We start from the raw sequence: 23483 nt of genomic DNA on the forward strand, positions 1-23483 counted from the left end.
CACCTGCAGAACTGACACAGGTACAAGCTCATATGAATATACAAACTGGCTGATGCATTTCAATTTGCAGGTGACACGCAGCATGTGACACAGGGAGCCAATCCCATCATTGAAGCAGCACAAAGAAATGGTTTTGCTTTAGAATCAACTTATCTAGTATTTTAACCCACATTTCTGAAGATACAGCATCTTCAGAAATAGTAAAAAAAAAGGAGGTACACGTAACACTTAGAAATAGATGTAACTGGTGCCCTATAACTTAAAACACTCATCTTTGAAAGCAAATACAATAGCAAAGAAAAAACAGAAACAACCTTGAAATTGGAGAAAACCAAATCAGCAAGAAAGCACAGACTCAAGCATGCCACTAATGAAGCATTTGCAGAGTCACAAGATGTCATACGGCACAGATGAGCCAAGCAGCAGCTGACCTGATAGGTGGAATTAGTTGGCAAGTGCTGCAGTAATTGTGCAATTGTGTAATTTCGTATACTAGCCAACTTAGCCTGATGTCTCCTTAATCGAATGAGAAGCAATGTTAGCTCTTCAGGCTGCAGGTATTTAGACACATTGTAAAGAGGAAATTAGCAGTCTTCAGGGAGAGTAACTGTAATTACATTTTTCACCTCAGTGCCCAGAAAGCAGTTACTTGACATGATTAAGCAATTATTTCATTAACTCTGCATTTGGTCAAATAAACATAATAAAAGTTGAATCCTCCAGTAACATGCAGCTCATCCCTTTTCACACTGCAGATAGCAGTAAAAATCCTACAGGCTTTACTGGGAGCTGGTTAAGATTTAAGTTTTCATTCAAGTTATTTATGTCTCAGCTAATAAAACACAACTACGGTGCCAGCAGGATTTTAAAACTTAACTATGAAACGATGACACAAAACAAGAAGTAACAGCTCTCTCAACTCACCGACTTGCCATGCAAGCTGGGTGCACTCACAGTATGTGTCATGTAGCCCATAGCAGGCATGGAGCGTCGATCCATGTGAGTTGAGCTCTGGAAGAAGCCACAGCCAGAATTAGAAGGATTGTCTCAAGTGCAAAGTATGCTGTACTTGGGGAAAAATTTAGAAGATAGACAGCTCTGCCACAAATTTGCTGTGTGAATTCACAGCACACTTACTAAGGATAACATTCATAGGCCAACCAGATCCTTCAATGATTCAGTAAAACTTATGAATGAACGAATGCAAATTTAGCACTCGTGATGCTGGGAAGATCAGTGGATTCTGACAGCACATGATGCTTCAGCAAAACAGATTAAGTGACTTCCAGCAAATAAAAAACTACTCCTTTAAGTTCCCTCTCACCTGATGTCTCCCACATCAAGTCTGGTCGAGTTTATGATCTGCAACGGCAGACTTGTACAATGCACAGTACCAACCGTAAATGCCCCCTTCCAGCCAGGGAACACTAAGTTACTGACATGAGTGACACCTTGTGGCAATGGGTTCCATTAATACCAGGTTTTATTAAAATGTATTTGATTTACCTCTTTCTGCTTACAGTATAAAAACCTACTGCACACCCATTCTTTCATCTTTCTCTTCATCCAAACCTTTATGGTTTCTCCATGGCAGACTCCTGATTTGGTTTTATTCCTGTTTCTGAATTTTAGTGAATGCTGCAGTTTTCTTCATATGCAAGTATAACTGCATGGAACTTAATAAAGACTTCCAGGGAGGGGGGAGTATTACAGATTTCTGTAGATGTATGCCTTTATATGTAAAATAATCCTGTGTGCTTACATATAAAAAAAATTAATATTTTTCTCTAGAAACTTCTACAGAAGTTTCACAGAAATGTTTTACAGGTAAGGAAAATTATGTTTCCTTATACTGGTAAAATCAATCTGACATAAAAACAGTTTTATTTTATGAGTAACATTTATGCAGCTACATTTCACAGGAAGGGAAAAGGCTGCTGCACATTCCTTTGTAAGGGATGTAATGCTCCTTCAGCTTAGACATGGAGAAACCAATGTCTGGTATAATATAAGCAGGAATCAAAAAAAAAAAAAAATTTCCCATGCTCCACATCACTACACTATTCCATTCTCTGACAGAACATTATAAATCTATAAAGGGTGAAAGACATCTGACAGCTACACTGCATATGCATTAGGAAAAAGTCCAAACTGGCATGTAACATAAAGTCATGGTCCCATGCTGAATATCTGTAATTACAAGTCTCTGTTGTTGCAAAGACTTTCCCCATCAGAGCCCACGGCTGAGGTCAAAGAATTAGGTGAATACAAAGGCTTCAGTTCCATTTATTCCAGTGTAAGAGGTACCAAGACAAGTGAACTCTCCATTGATTCAATCCTGATTTTTCCAAATTTCCTTAGGCAAGGAGAGACACATGGAATACCAAATAGGGAAACCTGTATCACCACCAAATAAAAGGGTACAGCAGTGCCTACAAATAATCACACTGAAATTCTGTAGAAGGTTCAAGTTTCACACCAACTCCATCTGATTTTGTCTAGCCCAATGATAATTACTCTACAAAGGGCTTAAACTATCAATTTGTATATTTCATACATACAAATATAAGCCTGTCAGTTTTTTTAATAAAAATCCTCCAGACCAATGTGATGTACCACCAATTTTCCTTTCCTAACCGACAAAAAAATAACAAATCTGAAAGGATCAGAAAGATAAGAGATTTAAGAGAAAATTGTTCAATTTAAGAGGAAATTGTTCAACATATTAACTTTTACAACTTGCATGATCTTTCATACACAAGGAAGGATACAACTAAAAATTACTATATTAGATCATGAACGTCTGACATCACATTTAGAATAGTTATAAACCTATAAATAGTTATAAATAGTATACAAACCTGTACAGCATGATTTTGCATCTTCCTGGGTGATCCAGCAAAAGGAACATCTACAGTCTGTCTCTCATCAGATGGTTTCACTGTAAGCCTTTCTGCAGGAGTATGTGGTCTCCTTGGGGGAAAGCTTTTTGGAGGTCCAGGAGGAGGGATATCAGATGGAGAAGGTGGAACAGATATTGATCGTGGAACATCTAATGAACTCTTTGACTTACCACGATCAATAAAGTCTGAAGAACCTACATAAAGTGGGGCAGTGGGGCTGCCATGTTTAAATTGCTGTCTCTGCTGCCACTCATACAGCTGCCAAACAGTTCCATCCTTGTTGGCTTTCCTTTCCTCCTGGGACATCTTCAAGTGGCTAACACGATCTTGTGCGTATTTGTAGTCACTTGGCAAGTTGCGGTTTGGTGGTGGTGGTGAGCTCCCTGAAGGCTGCCTGGTATTCTTTGGCAAAGTGTGATAATTTTCAGGAAAAGGTGGATTGGGCCCCTGACGTGTAAGAGTCTGATCAGAAGCGAGGCTACAAAGGAAGGGGGGGGAAATGGGTAAATTTTAGGATACAAGGATGAGCAGGACTAAATAAAAAAAAATAATCTCTTAAATGCCATTTGTATAGGATGACCTGCCAGAAGGAAACCTAATGGACAACAGCATTTCCTAAACATGTTACTTGGACTAAAAAGAAAGTCAAGAACATGAAGAAAGTAATTATTGTTTTGTTCAGAGCCAATCCATAAATTATCTTTTGCTGAAAGCCTGCTCACCACTAGGTGGTGCAGTTTACGAACAACAAATGCATGCTTATTAAAAAACCCAACAACATTAAAGTGCAAGCAGAAACCTCATTAATCACAGTACTTAAGATCATTTTTATTTATGTCAAGAGAAAAAAAGTAAAAAATTGTTCTAAGGTCCCAACTCTGCTGGTTCTACTGCTTTAAGCAACACCAGGCTTTTTGCAACAGAACTCATTGACAAACTAGAATATAAAAGAGGCATTACAACCTGTCTTTAGTACTACATCCATAATGCAGATAAACTGCAGAAATCAAATCTTTTAGTATTCTGTCTTAAGACAGAACTGGCAAAAGCTTTGATAAAGTGTAGCTGGCTCACTCTCCTACTTACAAGTCAAAATCTTTCAGTAGCTTCATGCATAAGAACTTTCCTAATTTGTGATTCCCCAGTTAAATATCTGGGGCTTTTGTACTTGCAGTCACTCACTCATTGATCAGGATCTCCAGACAGAATACTATTCTGGTAGACTTGCTACAGAGCAACAATATAAAGAACAGCAAAAAAAACACAAATTAAGAAATTCAGAGCATGTTCATCATTCCATTTGGTAGGTTCCACTCTGCAGCAGAGGGAGACCTGACAGTGTGGGAACCACTGGAATTCCACATGAAAGAAAGGGCAGTATGGAAAAGAACATCTTTGTTCTGCATCCAGGAATAACAGAAGCAGGAGGAAAGGAATTGCTACCAGTAGGTGCTTCCACCTATTTCTACTTGCAGGATTTGGCACTGCTGGGCTGTGTTGAAATACAGATGCTCTTGAGAGGATACATAATTCCTCAAGTCAGAAAGAGTAACTCCCCTGCACTGCATGGAGGATTACAAATTCATAAAAGCTCTGCTCTTCCACAACACAGAACCTTGATACTAACTCAAATTTCACACTAAAGGCTAAAGCAGGCAGGTAGTATGACCAGAGGAAACTCAACAATCAACTTTTAGTGGTCAAGTAACCTCTTATTTGTCTAGCTCATTACACCATGTGTACTCTGTGTGTTCTGTACTGTACTGCCAATTCTTTCCACACAAAAATCAAAGCACTTGGTAGAAATGTGTTTTCCCTAGATAGGAATGAGAAATCAGAAGGTGTGGAGCAGGCAATGCTTTGAAAGGACATCTGAAACAGGCATGAAGCTAGGACAGGTCCTTTTGGTGACTTCTCTGAGGAAAAAACAGGAAGGGGGTTTGACAGTTCCTACTGATCAAGATAGTGGAACTCTCATGAAAGCATTGGCAAACTACATAATGTTGCAAAATGTGGTTATTTTCTAATTGGACAAGAAAGATTAATGTATTCAGATCAGCAGGGATTACTGGTAGTCCATGGCTGGTACTTTTAGGAGCAAAAACAGTCTGAACACAAAGGCCCCATGAGTTTTCTGGGGAAAAAATCATGCCTTTTTTTTCCAAACAGAATTAGCAAGCCTTAAATTTCTTACTGGATCCAAAATGACAAATGTTGGCTTCCATAAATATTAAAAAAAAATCAAAGAATGCTTTCTCCTTCCTAAGACCATAAGCTAATATCTCCTATTGTTCTATATTATAATTAGATTTTAGCAGATTTAAGGTACTAATTCAGTAGATTACCCATATGTGAAAAACCCTCACATGCAGCAGAGTTCAAGTGTCCTTCCTGCCACTTGACATAAGGTGAAATTCTAAACAGATGAATATATACATATTTTTTTTCAACTGGTACTTAATCTGGACTAATTGGGACTGCACACTCTGAGAGTAAAGCAATTATGAGTTTTTTAAATTACAAAAGCATTCCAGCATGCATTCCACATCTTGGTACAATTTATGTAATTTGTAGAGACTGGAAAGGGAAAAGAGAATCCTGGAGACCATGGGAACATCCTCAATATGTGATGCACATACCCTGAGTGCAGTGATCTGATAGAGAGGAATGAATGGATGTTTGGAACAGGAACAGAAGGAAGAAAAAAGAAATGGCATTCCTTACTTTTAAGTGGACAACAAACGATTATCTACATATTGTGCACTTTTTCTATGAATAAAAGGTAATCAAGCACTGCACTTTCCTTTCTGGTGTTTCAGCTGTATCAAATTTTAATAAGTTTTAAGCATTCATAGTGATTTAAAAAACAGTTAAGAAAAAATAGCATTCTAATCTTAGTTTTTCTATTTGCAATATAGTGACAACATTACAGAGATTTGATTTGCCAATCCCATATTGGCTTTCTCATAAGAGAAATACTTGAAAAATACCATTCTGCACTGGAAAAGTAAGTCTTGTTACGTACTGCCTCCACAAAATATCATTCTGATGTGCACTAAGTATATTAGTAATACATACTTTAATTTAAGGAAACACCATCTGGCAGTCTATTTAAAAGATCTTCCTATTACTGACCTTTTCGTGTCTCCTTTTTGGACTTTTACCCAGTGCTCCACTTGAGCCATGTTACTTTTCCTTTGAATCTGTTTATCTGGATTCGTTCTGGGAACAAGCCCTCTTTTATATGAGCTAGTACCATTCTGCTCCACTAGGCCAGCACTCATACTTAATGAACTGGGAAGTGTTCCATTCTTCTCAGCTGGCTGAGGCTGAGCTGCTTGGGACTGCGACGCGTTTGTTAAGTTTGGAAACAGTGAATCAGCTTCTGTTAACGCATGCTTAGCCTTTCCCTTCTTAGTTTCCAGAGTTTCTTTTCTGTGTATGTAATGCTCCTCCTCTTTTTCTCTTCTTGTCTCTTCACGCTTATCATATCCAAGCATTTCAGCTGATTTTTGAAAGCTTTCTTTTGTATCGGGAATCTCTGCCTTCACGTAATCTTTACAGGCATCCACATGATTGACTTGGGGAACAGCATGCTGATCCACTTTTTCAATTTCTCTGAAAAGAAAATATATGTCAGTAATGAACACTGCTTAATTGTGAAAAGTTATGTGGTCTTTTTAGAATTTTAGGAAGGATACCAACAAAAGCACCTCCTCCAGTCTGTAGTAAATGTGGCAGAATTATGTTAGAACAGCTATGCACAGTTCAACTCAGTTCTTATCCCAGTTAGACAAATTTACCTCTACAGGGAAATCAAGGAAGTACAAATCATTTATATGCATCTGTAAAAATGACTGAAAATACTAATACTCTGTGAAAGAATTGTTCAACTTGTAGTACATACATACAACTAAAAAAAAAAAAAAGTCTTCCTATCCTGGGAAACACTGGAAGCCAAAAAATGAAAACCAAACTGCCAACTGCTCATTTCAAAGTCAAAAAAGTCTTTTATATCTTTGTAGATGCCTCAGGGCCTAGTAATTTCTGGCCAAGAGGACAGAACAGTATCTACGTTTGAGTCAGTACTATCATTGTCCAGGGAATTTCTGAGCTGGGGGCTACTTCTGCAAAAAATAAAGTAAAATAAAATATAAAATAATATAATCTCTGCTCCTAGTATATGCTGCAATGCACACTACTTTACTTACTTACCTTATTGCCCATATATTTAAAAAACTCCCTGCTAGGAATCTTTATATAGAAACTTACATTATAATATAAAATGTCTAGAGACCCTAAAGGCTTTATGATGCTTTTGACACATAATGTACTTCACTTGGAATTTTCTCTGCCTCCACACAGTGATAAGCTTCTCAGCAACATTTTTCCTATTACAATTCAATGGAGTGTCATTCATCTCACAGTAGCACCTCACCTTCTCTGAAACTAAGTTCTGCTTCTTTAAAGATTTATGGAAGATTAATTCAGAGTAAGTGCCATGAAATAATTGTTTTCACTTCAGTCTACTTTGTGTCTCAAAAGGCATGGTCTACTATGAGGAAGGACAGTGGATCAATACTTCTAATGTGGCAGATTTCCCCAATTTTTCTTTCAATTATTTCTAACTTTATATAGAAAAAAACACCAGGTAACAAGTTAATTGAAATTTAAATGAAATGCAGAAAATCTTAACACAAAGGAAATACATGATGCATAGCCCTGAAAGAGATGTTGATCCTTTGCTTATATTTGATTGGGCAAAAGCAAGCAATAGTGAGAAACTGCACCGTGACATTTTAATCCTCACAGCCCCAAGGGTTAAAAGCAGGATTGTCTCACATTACAAAGTTTTGTCTCACAAGGAGTTTCAGGGAAAGAATCCCATTCCCCAAGTCAAAATATCAAGAAGATTATGCCAATTTTACAAAAAGGGAAAAACAGGAAGGCCATGAATGCAAAGCTGAATTCGTTTGCCTCTAGGACTAATGGGACAAAGGATATCCTGTTGGTAAGAATGGTTTTTTTTTTCTGTATCAAGAAAAACATAAAAAGCTCTTACAAGGAAAAAGGGCCACCAAAGTAAGTAAAAAAATTAGCACTTAACACCTGCATAAACTACATCCACAACTCTAGGCACTAGGATTTACCCATCTTTCACATTCTCTTCCCTCTTAACAGCTTTTTAATTTACTTCTAAACAATCATTACAAACAACTGGTAACACTTCTGTCTGCTTTTTCCTTAGCTCTCAAGGCTGCCAACTGACTGTTTCATGTGTACAAACTTTAACTTTTTAACTAAAATTCCCTAAAAAAATAAACACATACAGAAATTAATCCACGTCAACAAACGTAAACACACCACGCTTCCTTAATTTATGCTACTGAACTGATTTGCACCAAAACATGAATTTAGTAAGATTTATTTAAAACTGGAATGAGTTTCATGCATACATTTACAAAGCTGACTCTCAGAAATCACCACCAATCTGATTTATAAATCTATACAACACTTATTTTAAAGATCCTTAGAACAGTTTGTGTATTGAACTTGCCTCCTCAGTGAAGAGCGTGTTTGCATAAGAGCAGCTTGATTCATAGCCCTGATCCAGCCATTCATATCCTCTTGTGTATCTGCACTGAAGTAGTATGTCCTCATCCCTGAATGCTCTGCCTGAGAGCCAATAACAGAATTCTTATTATAAATATATGCCCGCATACCTGTATGAACAGCCTGCAAGAAAAAAAGGAATACAAGTCAGAAAGCCCTTTCATTTTTTCACAAAAAAATAGTTACTGTAGCTTTCCCAGATATCTTTAAATAACTTTCGAGTATCTTTGACTTTTTCTTGTATTTTGGGAAAAATTATTACAATGCCACAATGGGCTGCAGTGCAGCAAACTCAAAGAGTTTGCAAACTCTGTGATTCTTAATGAAATTCCTCTACCTCTTTCTCCCACTATTAAGCTAAAAGTTCAGTGCTTCTTTTTTTCATGGTAGGAATTTTCAGCTTTTAATTTTCTCATAACAGATAAATTTTATTTGCCATAAATACCATACAAAAGAAATTAAATAAATTCTCACTGAGACATGCGTAAGCAAGCCAATTTTTCCAGCTTATTTAATAAAGCAATTTATTCAGACAAAACAGACAAAAACATCTTACAATTCAAGCAATTACATTGCTTACTTAAGAACCGATTATAAGGCATGGTAAGATCTTTTGGTTAAAGCGTGCACTTGAACCTCTGCATTAGCTGCAAAATCACAATGCTTACTGATAAAGTTAGTAATACTGATGAAATTATCACAGCACAGAAAATACTGACAAGCACCTCTGCACACCAGAGTACTCCATGAAATTCCACTGCAAACTAGAGCTCTAACTCTAGGCTAGTTGAATTTAATCAAATCTAATCTACATTTGTATAAGCAACAAAACAGATATTACTAATTCACCAGTCCTGAAACACTTGACTATATTTCCTCAAAGCTACGTTATAGATTTGTTTTACATTAGCAGGGTAGGATTAATTTCCTTACTTTCCAAAAAACTAAAGACATTATACCGGCTTCTATGCTCTTGTAATAATATTTTTAAAAATAAATTAGTAATTTAAACTGCTTTTATGAAAGTAAATCTGCTATCACACAAAAAAACTAATGGCATATAACAGAGCTGAGACATGGAGATTTTAAAAGGAAAAAAAAACCCTCAACTTTTAAAGCTGTATACATCTTTTCTTAAAGGTTAAACATATTTAAGAAAACTTCCCTAAATGACTGGTCTTTTTATTTAATGATACCTTCCCCTCTCCTTATTATGAATTAAAACCACCCACTCTTCAATCACAAATTGCTTCACAAACACAGTAATACTTCTGACAAAACCTGGGCTGCTTAATCCAAAGCAACTTAAATTTTTTAATTTCAGTTGTTTGCCCTGGATTTCCTAAACTACCATGATCTTAGAGACTCATATCAACAACTCCAAAGAGCAAAATCTTTCCTTGCTATTGTAGTGCTTTAAGTTTTGTGGAAAATTTCCTCCCTTTCAGCCTGTTCTTATGACCATGTGAAACATGGCCTTTCCATCTGTGTCTCAAGCATGGAGGCCTCAGCTTGTTTTGAAAACTGTGCTAACAGACTCTGCAGGGCTAAGTTGCTGCCCTGACATCACACCCGTAGGGAAGAAAGAAAGGGTGACATAGGGAAGTCTAAGATTCCCCCCTGCTAGAAAGTGTTTCTGCTTCCCAATAGTGCTGGCCAATATGAGAACACCAGAAGGTTTCTCTGTCCCCACCATTAGCAACCTCCCTTACCATGGGAAAACAGGACTGACACGAAGCAGTAGCTCTGATCAACTGGGCATTTAGGAAACAAAGGATTTTTTTTCACATTTAACTGTCTGAATCCTTTGAGTTTTTGCTTTGTTTGTGCAGTTCTGGGCTCTGCAGCATAGGAAGGACATGGAGGTGCTGGGGAGAGTGAGAGGGAGCAGAGAAGGGCAACTGGGCTGGCTAGTGGGGTCTGGAGAACAGGTCTTGTGAGGAGAGGCTGAGGGAGCTGGGGCTGTTCAACCTGGAGAAGAGGAGGCTGAGGGGAGGTGGTGTCACTCTCTACAGCTACCTGAAAGGAGTTGGTAGTGAGGGGGGTATTGGCCTTTTCTCCCCAGTGAGTAGCTAAAGGAAAAGAGGAAAAAGGTTCAAGTTGTGCTAGGGGAAGTTAAGATTGGATATCAGGAAGAATTTCTTCACCAAAACAGTGGTGAACCATTGGAACAGGCTGCTCAGGGGCTAGCAGAGTCACCATCCCTTGGGGTGTTTAAAAAGCAGGTAGACATGGCTCTTCATGAGATGATTTAGTGGTTACAGTGGTGTAGGACTGACTTGACCTGGAAGGTCCTTTCCAACCTTGATGATTCTATGATTCATTGAATCCTAGTGTCCACTTTATTGTTAGCATCCAGTATAAGTACAGACCAAAAACTGGCAGCTCCAGATGTAAAGGAAATCAGTGATTTTAATTCTAGACTTTATGACTACAGGATTCCTTCACAGACCATGTTGAGCCCATAGCAGATGACAGAATTTGGAATTGAAGCAGCTCCTGCAGAAAAGCAGGCTATGTGTGTGCCACTGCAGATAACAGACCAGGCCCCTACCACTCATGGCCATATACTTGCTGAAAAAAAACAGAACCTTGGGAGAAGAACTGCAGAGAGTGCATACCACATCTACAAATGGATTTAACAGCTGTCTGCCCTAACTGACCCACACATCCTGATCAACACACCCCAGGCTCTCTTTCAGCAATGCATGATGAACACAGCATTGGCTAAGAGGCTGTGGGTAAAAACAGAATAAAAATGTGATGTTGGACCATTCTCCCTTGAGAGACTTAAGGTATCAGAGGCATAAACATCCATAGCTTCAGAAGGCACACTGGAGATGCTGTGTTATTACCAACTGACGTGACATTCTAAAGTTCACAATATATAAAACTGGTCAAAAAAAATTTCAAACATATTTCAGTTATTTATTAGTAGTATGTTTTATATGCAAGAAAGCCACTTTGTGCCATTGCCCTGTAGCTGCCACTGCTAGCAGACACAGAAGCTAGCAGCTGTTAATTTTGGTTTTTTGGGGGTTTTTTGCAATTTTTTTTTTAAAGCAAAAGCTATTAAGATGACTACAGCACACTAGAAAGCCTAAAACACAACACGTGTGCACACGTACACCAAACACACAACAGAAAAAACAATATTGGTACCTATTCATGCATTCAGATGCCTGAATGTGGATAGATTGAGAAGAAAAGCAGTCTCTCTCCCATAATGCACAGAAGGAGAAATGGACAGTAAACCCCAAGGGCATAATATCAGCAAGACAAGACAAGGACAAAAAGTTAAACAAGTTAAAACCATGAGGAGATTCATGTTTCCAAAGAAAACACTTAAAAAACTATATTAGAAGTAACCAACGCCTGGAGCTATTACATTCACCTTCAATAATGCAAAATTCTGAGAGAAAAAGCCACATTTCATAGGATGGAGGAATGGGGAGAGGAACTATTTTCCAATAACTGCAGTCTTTCCAAGGTAGTCCTCTCAATAACCTCTTTTGAAGTTTGATATTTATGAAACATGTATGGGCAAAAATTGAAATAATACTCTAAGCCTTCACCTATAAACAACAGCACACTAGAATCTAACTCACATTTCAGTCTCAAATAATACAGAGTTTTTTCAGGACTTCTAGAAGGTAGAACCTTCCCTCTTTCAGATTCTAAAATGGCACTTCTTAAATTTATAGCCCTTGCCATTTCTTCATCCTTTATTTACAGCAAATGCTGGTATGACTTCCAAGTTTCTCCATGTGTGTTAGTATCAGATTGATATAAATGAGTTTACATTCAGCATTCTCACATGTTTTTAAACATGTAAGACCAGTGAAAAATTGTTTTTATGACTGAGGACAATGAGACTTCTACAGGGACTGAGATGACATTAATCTTCATAAATTGGTGCTACTCATGTTTAAAATTTGGTATTACTAAAAAGTACAGTCAATTCTCTATTAATCACAGGGAGTACTTCCAGCTATATATTAATGTTGTACAATTCTTTTCACATTGAAATCTGTACACTGGGCTTGTGCTCCCTCACATCTTATCAGCAAAAAATATATTGTATTCAAAAAATATAGCAATTGGATTAACTAAGTATCTCTGTTAACGTTAACTACTGAACTATATATGCAGTAAGAATCCTGAGTTCTAGCCTAACCATAGCTTATAGCTACTCACAGCACTTTGCTAGGGACAAATAAACAATCTAAACAATTAATTACAATAAATATTTAAAAGCAGAGTTTCTAAATACAACAATTTAAGATAGATACTGTTACACTTCAAAAGAAGTTTCTGATTGCATTTGAACACCCCGTATTTAGTTCTGCAGGCCTGTAATTGTTAAAGATTCTATGAGAATCAAATTTTTAAAGCTGGGTCTTAGGAAATAATGAAAGGAAAATAATTTTGTGAACTCCTACACTGTACATTATTTCAAGAACCTTCTTCTAACTGAATCACATGCTAAAAGTGTCTGTGTATCTGCTAAGTAAATTTCCTTTGTTTAATTTTACAATCTAAGATGTTGACATTTTTCACAGTTTGACTGCTTCCCTAGCTTCAAAAAGTCATTGTTCCAGAAAACAGACACTTAAAATGAGAGCCAAAGCCTCTATTGTAACAGAGGATTTGCAGCAATCTGAATAAATGACAGGACAAACGTAAAAAGTGTCACGGCATATTCTCCCACTCATTCAGGACTTACATGCAAAAAACTCCTGTCTTTATTTTGGGCTTAATCTGTTTGTGTTTTCTATTTCTGGCTGCAGGACATTGTGAGACAGAACGTCCGTCTGCTCTGGGTATCGAAGCGTGCTGAAGAGATTAGATAAAGGTAATGGCTGGTGAGTGATGGATGGGATCCCAGCACAGCCACTCTGGGACCACTGAACATCAGTGCTGGATGGGGCCCAGGCAACAGGAATCTCACAAAATCCTCCTACAGGCCTAGGAGTTGCTTCCATATCAAATGAAACTGCAGCATCAAGTCTGCAGCTCGTCAAACACCTAAAGCAGAGTTAAGATTGACGCCGCAAACTAATACATGAAAGGTATGGTGTGGATTTTTCATACAGATTTCTAGCACAGCATTTGTTTTGCTATTAGCTCCCTATTTCCATATCAACCTTTTAGTAATGGCTATGTCAAAAGCTTACTGGCTCATGCTGCTGTTCAGAAAAAGACTCAGATTAAAGACTCGGTTGAGCACACATAGGTATGATATCCTAAAAGAGAATGGGGAAGTCTGCAACTGCTTCTGAAACCATTTAACCACCATCACAAGCATAGATTCTACTCTGCAGGAAAGGAGAGGCACAACATGGCAGTGGTGACACCAGGGTTTGCCTACAGAACTGCTTGGAAACTATTCGTGTGCATGTGTGTGTATTTACAAGTGATTTTTTTTCCCCTTCATCCACATTTGATTAACATTTGCAAGCAAACTTTAAAAACATCAAAAACTTCTAAATTATCACTATTTTCCTATCTTCTTCCCCAGTCTGAACTAAGAGTTACTCAAGAGAAGTAGAAGCCTAGAAGTACATTGGGCCCTCTTTCATAGGTGCTTCTTCCTAGGAAAAGGCTCTAGAAGAGGAGGCCTTGATAAATTATACTGATTAAATATTACAATGGAATGTTTTTCTAAAACAAAGGTTCCTTTGTAGCTTGTCCTCCTATTTCATGGTAATTGTTTTTTTAAAGTACAATAACAATTTCCACAAAATGTACTGGGTCTTTTTTTAAACACAACTTAATATTTGTTTAATGGATTTCACACCATTATCCCCTGGAAAATAGAACACAAACCAACAAAAGGAAGTTAGCAATTTTAAAACACCCCAAAAGTCAAAGTATAAGCTGAGCACATATTCTTTGTAAAATCAGCACAGAAAGGATTTAAACAAACTTTTCTTCTAGAGCTCCTAAGTTAGAACTAATCAAAGCTCAATTTCTAAAATTCCTTTTTTTCAAGTACACAGCTCATTTGCTTGGTAGAAAAACAGGTTCTGCTCCAAGTACTGGCAGAATTTACACATTCAACATACACTGCAGTTTTTAAACTGCCTTAGTGCTGCAGCTGAGATGAAAATCAGTTAGCATCAGGTTTCCCAACTGTCAAGAACAAATGTATGTTTTATTTCATTTCTGTAGGATTTTATATCAAATAATATAACTTTATACAGTTACTAGTTCTTTATTTAAAAAAAAAACAATGCAAAACCAACCTCACACTATATCAAAATGAGTATTTTTTTCTTTAAAGATTTTCGTGTCACTTGGGACACAAATTGTTTAAGACAACTGTTGCTTACTTTTCCCTTTGAAATGAGAAAATTATGCATTAAAAGCTACAGTGTTGTCATTTTCTAGCTGCAAGAGCTGAGCTGATAATTTTCTTTAGAAAAGAACACAACAAAATCAGAAGACCATCAGTCCACTATGAGATCAAGTATTCCCTGAAGAAAAAAATATGGCTTTTATTTCAGGTCATAAACAGCACTGGAACAACTTAGTAATTTCTAATTTTAGAAACAGCATCTTTGCTCTCAGACACATTATTAAGCTCTAAAGACAGTTGCACAGTAATAGATATATCAATGTCAATCTGTAAGCAACTAAACAGTTCTATGTCACACTGCAAGGGGCAGTCAATAAACCTGTCTACTCTAAAAAAATAAGGAAATAAAATAGGAGAGCAGGTGGTGTTTCTGTTTACAACAGCATCTTTTGTAATGAAAAAACCCAAACCAAACCAAATAAAAAGCCAAAACAAAAACAACATTTTAAGAGATGATTAACTGATAAGTTTTGTAACTGTACCTTAAAAGAAAACTTGCGATTTATGCGATCTTCAGGTCCAACTGGAGATATGACATAGCTAGGCAAGGGTATGCTACCCAAAACAGATTCTTCTCTGCTGTCTGTTGAATAATTTAAAAAACTATTAGATTATTATACATAATCTAATTCACTACAGATTTTAGTGAGGTAACAATACATTCTCCTTTATGAACACACAGACAACAGGAATTAATGAGAATGAGCAGCAGTTCAGACTGAATAGAAGAGGGGAACTTTGCCCAGGAGGACAGAGCAGCAGTGGAACAGGCCAGCCAGGGAGGCTTCTGCTCTCTCAATTCTTGGAGGCTGACCTGATTACACTCTGTGCCTGACCAGATTACACTCTGAGCCACCTGGGCTGACTTCTTTCCTGACCCTGCTTCCACCAGGTGGTTGGTCTAGACACTTCCTGAAGTCCCTTCTGACAGAATATTCTTATGACTCAGCACCCATAAAACATTGTGAAAAACATTTTACTTTTAAAGAAACAAGATTGAAACTTTTTTAAAGAAATATCAGTTTGGGGGTTGTTGAGTTTTTTTAGGGGGTGGGTGAATTTTTAGGTTCAGACAGAAAAATATGATTTGAGAATAAAGCTTATTGTGACAAATGAACTTTGCTGGCTGAGTAACATGATGGACCTTCTATTTAGCATTCTACATCTAGGCTAACTGCCATAATTTGGCTCTTCAACAATCAGCAACAGAAGTGCAGTCCCTGGCAATTATGTATTTGTTTCATATTCTGTAATGCTTTCCAAAAATTGTAACACACTACACAATATTCAAAACTTCAAAATAATCTTGATTCAGAAATCCTCACTCCTAAATCATCACTTGGATTACAGCTGAAACATTACCCTGGTCTAGCTATAAGGTAGATTTTCAAAAAATCAGCTGTCCAAGTGCAAGCAAGTACATAACAATGCAGATCAAAAGCTGGACAAATCTTAAACTGGTATTGCTGCCAAATCTTTTTCAATATAACCTTGGCATGTATCAAAAGTGAATTATGTGACAAAATATCATACACCACCCACCCAAATTTGCCCTGAAATTTGCTGTGCATTAAAGACATAAATAATTGTTTCACTATCCTTCTTCTCGGAATACCTAACTATATATATCTGAAAAGTTCAACTAGTTTATGCTTGCAATGTGATTTGGACAGGTGAACTGTTACAGACTAAACATCCAATCAAAAGAGCCAGTGTTTACTCACCTTTGTAGTAAAACAAACAGTAATCAGCAAGCACAAACCATCGTCTTTTCCATAACCGCATGCCTGAGCTATCCTGAAATGCAAGACATGCAAAGCATTTGTCACTTAAGGAAAGCTACCAGCTTATCATAACATGCTGTAGCAGTGGGTAAATCACCTCAAGTTTACCTAAATACAGTACTAATTGCAAAAACAAGTGCTTAATATTTTAGCACAATATTATGTACTAAGAAAGATAAGAGGCAAAACATCCAGCTATAAAATAATCAGGGTAAAACATTCAAGCTGCTAATTTTCATTAAGCAATTAATCTCGCATCCCAAAGTGCATTCAGATTAACCTTACAAACAATCAATGCATATTTTATCTAAAATATTTTATCTAATCTATTCTACCTAAACAGATTTATCCTGCAATAAAGAAGCAACGTATGCAAGGATTGCCTGTGGACCAAGATGAAAATCACAGCTGTGAAGTTTGACCTCACATTTCAGACAACTCTCCCCTATAATTCTACAGTCCCATATATTACCCATGTCTAAAATACAGTTTATTCAAATATTCTTTAGGAAATGAAACAGAGTGCACAATGTGTAGGTTTTAATGAAATATAACATAATATAAATATAACATATGCCTGGAGGTCTATGTATATCTCTTTAAATATAATATATATTACCCTGTCAAAATGGGTAATATCTACATTGAAATTAATTTTAGAGGCTTGTAAAAATGCAAGAGTGCAGCCTAAGCAATTACAACTTATTCAGCTATGGTAGGAGGCTTTAATAAGACCAGCAACACAGAAAGCATCTTCAGGCTTGGCCAGCAAGTAGAGGAAAAGGGGACAGAAGGGGATAGACAAATGTTGTATATACTATTTCACTTCTTTCTGCAGTCATACAAAGTATGCAAGGACTTTTTTCCCTTTCCTGCAACACTGTCAACACACACTGTGAGCTGTGATTCTGTCCTGAAAACTAATGGACTTGGGTAGTGGATACCAACCAGGTTGGTAGAATACAGCTCTCTATGCAGAATGAAGTTGATGGGCTGTCAGCAATTTCACTTCCTTGTATATGTAGAATTGTAATTGTAAGCCTTAGATTTCAGCCTTCTCCTATTCATCCCTAAGCTGCTTCTGATGGATCTGATGGACACTGACTGACAAATTAGAAGCAGGGAAGTATTATCATACAACAAACAGCTTTATTTACTTTTTGCACTCAAGGATGTGCTTCTGACAGCCTAACAGTTCAAGATGCAGCAGCTCTACAATTCTGTTTGTTGGATGAAATCCTATAATCCAGCCTTTGCTTGAACACTGGTCTTGGTAGCAGTGATATGTGGTGTACAGGGCCCTGTCTCCTTTCATTTTCTACCTCTTGCTTCTGGAGAGCAAAAGGCATATGGGTTGGAATTAAGCCTTCAACCAGGGTATAAAGGCACAAGCAAGCAGATGGAATAAGGCCTCCACAGCCAACCTTGGGTTTATAGTCATTGAGGGAGACTGAGATCAGCACAGCAGCAAGCCAGCAGGATACATCAGGGAAAATCAGATTTTCCAGATAACCAGACAACATAACGGTGATGTCTATTCATTATTGCTCTACTTCTGAATCAAACCTGTACATAAAACTTGGTTTTCACACTTGCTGAAGCACAAGCTCTGTTTTCTCAGTTACTTGGATGGCACTTCTATTTGATGATTGTACTTAGGTATATGAATAGAAACAGATAACACACACATACCTGCTTGTGTAGCCAGCCTCTTACTATGACAGGAACATTGGGATTCCTCCTGATAGCTTGTTCCCTCTTCCCAAAGCTATGAACTTTGTTTCCAGTCTTCACAACCTGTAAAGAAGTAAAATGTAGCAGTGGTTTTTAAGCTGTACCCAGACTCATTTCATAATACATATAACCTTGTTGCAATAAGTCATACCACAGGACACAGCAACAAAGTATTTATAACATTTTCAAGGGCAAGTAAATAGACAAATTTACAACACAGCGAAGTTAATCTCTCACTTTCATCAGCACATCAGTGGACAGCCCACCAACTCCCAGCTGAAAAGCAGAAGCACTCGTGCCTGAAGTCTGAAAGCAGAACTCCTTAAGTTTTAGTGTGCTTGGGAAGTAGTTTTGAGTGCACAGCAAGAGGTACATGTAAGTCTGGCAACACGGCCCAAGTTTCTTCCATGCACAGGACTTAGTGTGCATGAATCGTACTGACTGTTCAGTACCTGGGTTTTGTGTTTTGTTTTTGTTTTTTTGTTGTTGTTGTTGCCTTTCCTATTTAAATTAGACAACACTCACAGCTTGTAAAATGCCTGGACTTTGACTCTGCAAACAAAAGAAGATGCAGAGTGACACTGCTAAGGAAGAGACCTAAACAGCAAACTGGAAATCACAAAGAAAGATAAATTATTGAACTTTTGGGCTAAACCCGTGGCCCTGTCAAAATCAGATTTAAAAAATATTGGTTTTAAAGTGAGCAAAATTCTACCCCCAAAACATCAGCCTTTACCTTAGAGCCAGGTTTGGTATCAACAGCAGATGTAGTTACTGCAGTGGATGTTTCACTGACCATGCTTGAAGGTCTTTGGTTTAGTTGTTGCTTGGACATAGATGAATTCTGCCTAGAAAACAAACAAAACCAGATTCTTTAAAAGACATTGTTTCTAACAGTCAGCTTTGCCTCTTTATATGCAGGATTCACAGTGAGCAAATGAATGACAGGCTACTCAAACATTTCCCATACTTCTGCAGTTTCCTTTGCAGCTCTCTATTATTTTGATTTCAGGTATTTTTCATGCAGATGTTGCCAGTGACATCTGATGATTGGTATTTGCCAGTGCATCAGAAAGAAGAAACCTGCCAATTTTTCTGCAAATCCAGCAGAGAATGAAGAAATGACAAAGAGCACTCAGAGAAGCTAAGGCTAATGCAGGGAAACAACATTGGAGGCAATTTAGTGGTTTAGCTGAAAACATGTGGAGGGAAGGATAGGAATCAGCACTTTGCAATAACAGGCTGCTTATTTAAGATCAAAATGAGACTAGCCCACTGTTAGATCTTTCACTAACTTAATGTTAGATCTTTAAATCTGCCCAAAATATGATTCATACTACATTATGAATTACTAAAGTACCTTTTAAGTGAAATGATGCAATTCATGGCAGATATTGTTAGAAATAAATAACTTCTGAGTCATACTGAGATTCAAGAAATCTTGATAAGTGGCTCAGCTGCAGGTATCTATTTAAAGCACAGGTAAGCTCAATCCTACCACAAGAACCTGTTCAACAAGTATGAATTCAGTGCAGATGCCCAGATGAAGAAATGAGAGGATAAACAGAAGTGCAAAATCTTGTGGAAACTCATATGCAAGCTGTGAGAAGTCTCATCAGCCAAGCAGAACACCAACTAATGAATTAAAACCACAGGTGGTATTTTCAAAAATCACAAATAACATGATTTAGCAAACTGTGGCTTATGAACAAGTAGCAATACAGTCACATCAGGAAAAACAAACAAACCCCCAACCAACCTAACAGAAAACCCAAAACAATGACAAAAAACCCCAAACAAACAAACAAAACCTACCCTAAAATAAACTATTAACAACCTAACATTTTCCTTCTTTTCCCATCTCAATAAATCCCCAGACATTGAAGAAAAAAAAAAAAAAAGGCCACAGACAAGCCACAAAGCAAGCATTACTGTTGCTGTCACTGAAATTCAATTCCAATTCTGAATGCCACAGAGAACAGAGTAATTTTGAGAAGCTACTACTTGTAGGAACAGAGAAGAAGAGTTTGTGAATGTAGTAGCTCACCACCTGGTTTAACAAGGACAAGGTGTTTGCCACTGCTGCTCTTCCTCAGTTACAATCTGAACAATTACCTGCTCAAATCTTTTATAGATTATTTTGTGCAGGGAAAGCACATTTTTCCATTCATGACAACATAATTTTAATTAAATGAGATTGTTTAGACTGTCCACACCATAAGCTACTACGGAGTTTATCCTTGTGGGATAGTTGCACAATACGTGTTATTTTTTAGATACTCACTGGGGAAAGGAGGGGAAAAAAGAGGAGGGGAGGGGAGAGATGAGAGTACATGTAACATGCATTGTCAGAAAATTTCTAGGCTTTCCAGAATATAGATCATCTGATTAGATTGTATTTATTTATTTTATACAGTAGCTATTTCAGGGAGGTAGCTTTCTCAGGACAGGCAAACATGAAAAATAAATTTAAGTCCAAAAAAATTGCAATTAATTTTTCCAACAAAAAACATCTATAGGGAAAGAGAAAGCATCCCAGAGGAATGCATTGAATGTACCAGTTGGGGTAGACAAAGTCAGATGGAACAAATTTTCAATATTCTACAATATACTGTTTCACCATAGGTTAAACATACTGTAGATTAAAAAAAGGAGAGACAGAGAGAGACAGAGAGAGACAGAAAGAGACAGAAAGAGACAGAAAGAGACAGAAAGAGACAGAAAGAGACAGAAAGAGACAGAAAGAGACAGAAAGAGACAGAAAGAGACAGAAGATAAGCTTTACATTTTTAACAAGACTATATCAGAAAGTCATAGATACAATATAGAACCATAAATGCATAATTTCTATGAATTTATAATTTGGTTAGTTAGTGAATTATCTTCCACTTACTAATCAAAATTATCACTGTCAATAAATCTGTCTTTCCCTTCCTAGTAGAACCAAGATTAATAATTAACTGGGAAAAGAATACATTCACAATGAATCAAATGTTTTTTAATAAATATGATATTGTTGCCCTGCGGGAGAACTCATGTAGCCAAAGAGACAGTAAGTCCAATGAAAGAGAAAATACATTATTCCTCTCCTTATAGAAAGTCTTTGGCAGCAAATACTGGTGATCCAAATTTTCTGCACCTAAGATGTATCAGAAAACACCAAACAATACTGAAAATTAGTTTAAGTAAAGTATTTCAAGGATAAAATAGACTTGCATGAACACATAGCACAACAAAACTCAAGTGTTCAATTTTTTCAATAGCTAATCAAAATTCTCAGTCTGATTTCAAAAGCAAACAACAGGATGCAGAACATGCAGAATTACCTGAAACAGGTAATGGAACATGTTAATGGAGCTAATACTGTCCTAATAGACTTTACAGATTAATCTTTAAAAATCAGTGACAACACCATTGACTCTATGCATTCAGAAATGTTAGATGAGAATCACTGTTAATAAAGATGTTCGATGTGTCCTTCAAGACATCTCAACACTGCTGGGTTTTGTCTGTTTTCAGGATGGTTTTCTTACTGCCTCTGGGTATACACACAGACAGAACTGCACTATTTATATTCATAGCTCCATTCCTCTGTAAACTTTTTAAAAATACTTGACAATAATACTCTATACAGTATCTCTTGTTGAACAGCTTCCTGCACTACTGAAACAGTACTAGTATGTCTACAGAAATCACATTTATCAGCTACAAAAATTACATGGCCAAGATTTGTTTTATTAAAAGAAACCCAATAAACAGCTCTGATAAACAACAATGAATTAGGGCACTAGTAGCCCATATTAAAATGCAATACTCACAAGAGAACACATTCCTTTTCTCTAAAGGATCATAAAGATCAGTCGACTTAGAAGATCCACATTCATACCAGGAACTCAAAAAGTTTATTTTGTTTCAACCAAATTCAACACAAAAACACGATGTCGATCTAGTTTTAATACTAGTGTACTAATCCTATTCAGCTAGAGAAAAAATTAACTGTCCTGGTTATAACTGTCCTCCTATACATGTAAACATGGCAGATGTTTATTTTGGGGCTGTTTGGGTTTCCTCCTTTCTCTCCACCTGATACCTTTTGCTGCTATAGTAACCAAATGCAATAGACAAAATAAGATGACTCTGTCCCCAGAGGTGATACACAGATTCTCAGTTGCAGAAAAAACAGGCAAAAAAAAGGATAACATTCATTGCATGAAGCATACTATGTATTTTTATTTCTATATTTCTACATTTATGTTGAAGTCTTGCCATTTTTAAGGTACCATCTTCCCTTTTGCAAGCACACTATTACCAAAAAAATATATTGTAAAGCTTCTGATACAGAAGTACCAGTGTTTATCAACACATAGGATTAGATACATGGCTGGAAGTGCCTACTTCTTCCTTGCTGCTTGAAATTATTTTTAAAATGTTATTAAAAAGACAGAAATCAAAACATTATGTATCATAGAATCATAGAATCATAGAATTGGCTGGGTTGGAAGGGACCTCAGAGATCATCGAGTCCAACCCTTGAACCACCGTTGCGGTTGCTAGACCATGGCACTGAGTGCCACATCCAGTCTCTTTTTAAATATCTCCAGGGATGGAGAATCCACCACTTCAGTGGGCAGCCCATTCCAATGACGGATCACTCTTTCCGTAAAGAAATTCTTTCTAATATCTAACCTAAACTTCCCCTGGCACAACTTAAGTCCATGCCCTCTTGTCTTGTTGAAAGTCGTTTGGTAAAAGAGCCCAACCCCCACCTGGCTACACCCTCCTTTCAGGTAGTTGTAGAGAGCGATGAGGTCTCCCCTGAGCCGCCTCTTCTTTAGGCTGAACAACCCCAGTTCTCTCAGCCTCTCCTCGTAGGGTCTATGCTCGAGTCCCTTCACCAGCCTGGTTGCCCTCCTTTGGACCTGCTCCAGGACCTCGATGTACTATCTTAAGGAACTCTATCATGGGGTTTTTTCAGAGAAATGTGCATATAACAATGTGGTTAAACTAAATCAAAGACTTGTTTGGCAGCCTTATCAATACTGATACTCATTTCTCTACTGGTTGTTTAAAAAAGTTCTCCTTGTGGAT

General features: G+C 37.2%; 1 protein-coding gene across 6 annotated transcripts in view; it reads right to left on the bottom strand.

Annotated features, from left to right (window-relative positions):
* PLEKHA7 (pleckstrin homology domain containing A7) overlaps positions 1-23483 on the bottom strand; it is a 117528-nt gene that overhangs the window by 26389 nt on the left and 67656 nt on the right. For all 6 annotated transcript variants that reach the window (XM_030451289.1, XM_030451288.1, XM_030451287.1 and 3 more), the window contains 8 exons: positions 19132-19243; positions 18354-18458; positions 16602-16674; positions 15360-15460; positions 8461-8639; positions 6039-6521; positions 2862-3381; positions 925-1011 (listed from right to left, as the gene is read on the bottom strand). In XM_030451289.1, coding sequence (XP_030307149.1) covers positions 925-1011; positions 2862-3381; positions 6039-6521; positions 8461-8639; positions 15360-15460; positions 16602-16674; positions 18354-18458; positions 19132-19243 — 1660 coding nt within the window. The remainder of the gene's footprint in view (positions 1-924; positions 1012-2861; positions 3382-6038; positions 6522-8460; positions 8640-15359; positions 15461-16601; positions 16675-18353; positions 18459-19131; positions 19244-23483) is intronic.

This window comes from Calypte anna, chromosome 5 (assembly GCF_003957555.1).
Source record: "Calypte anna isolate BGI_N300 chromosome 5, bCalAnn1_v1.p, whole genome shotgun sequence".
NCBI lineage: Eukaryota > Metazoa > Chordata > Aves > Apodiformes > Trochilidae > Calypte > Calypte anna.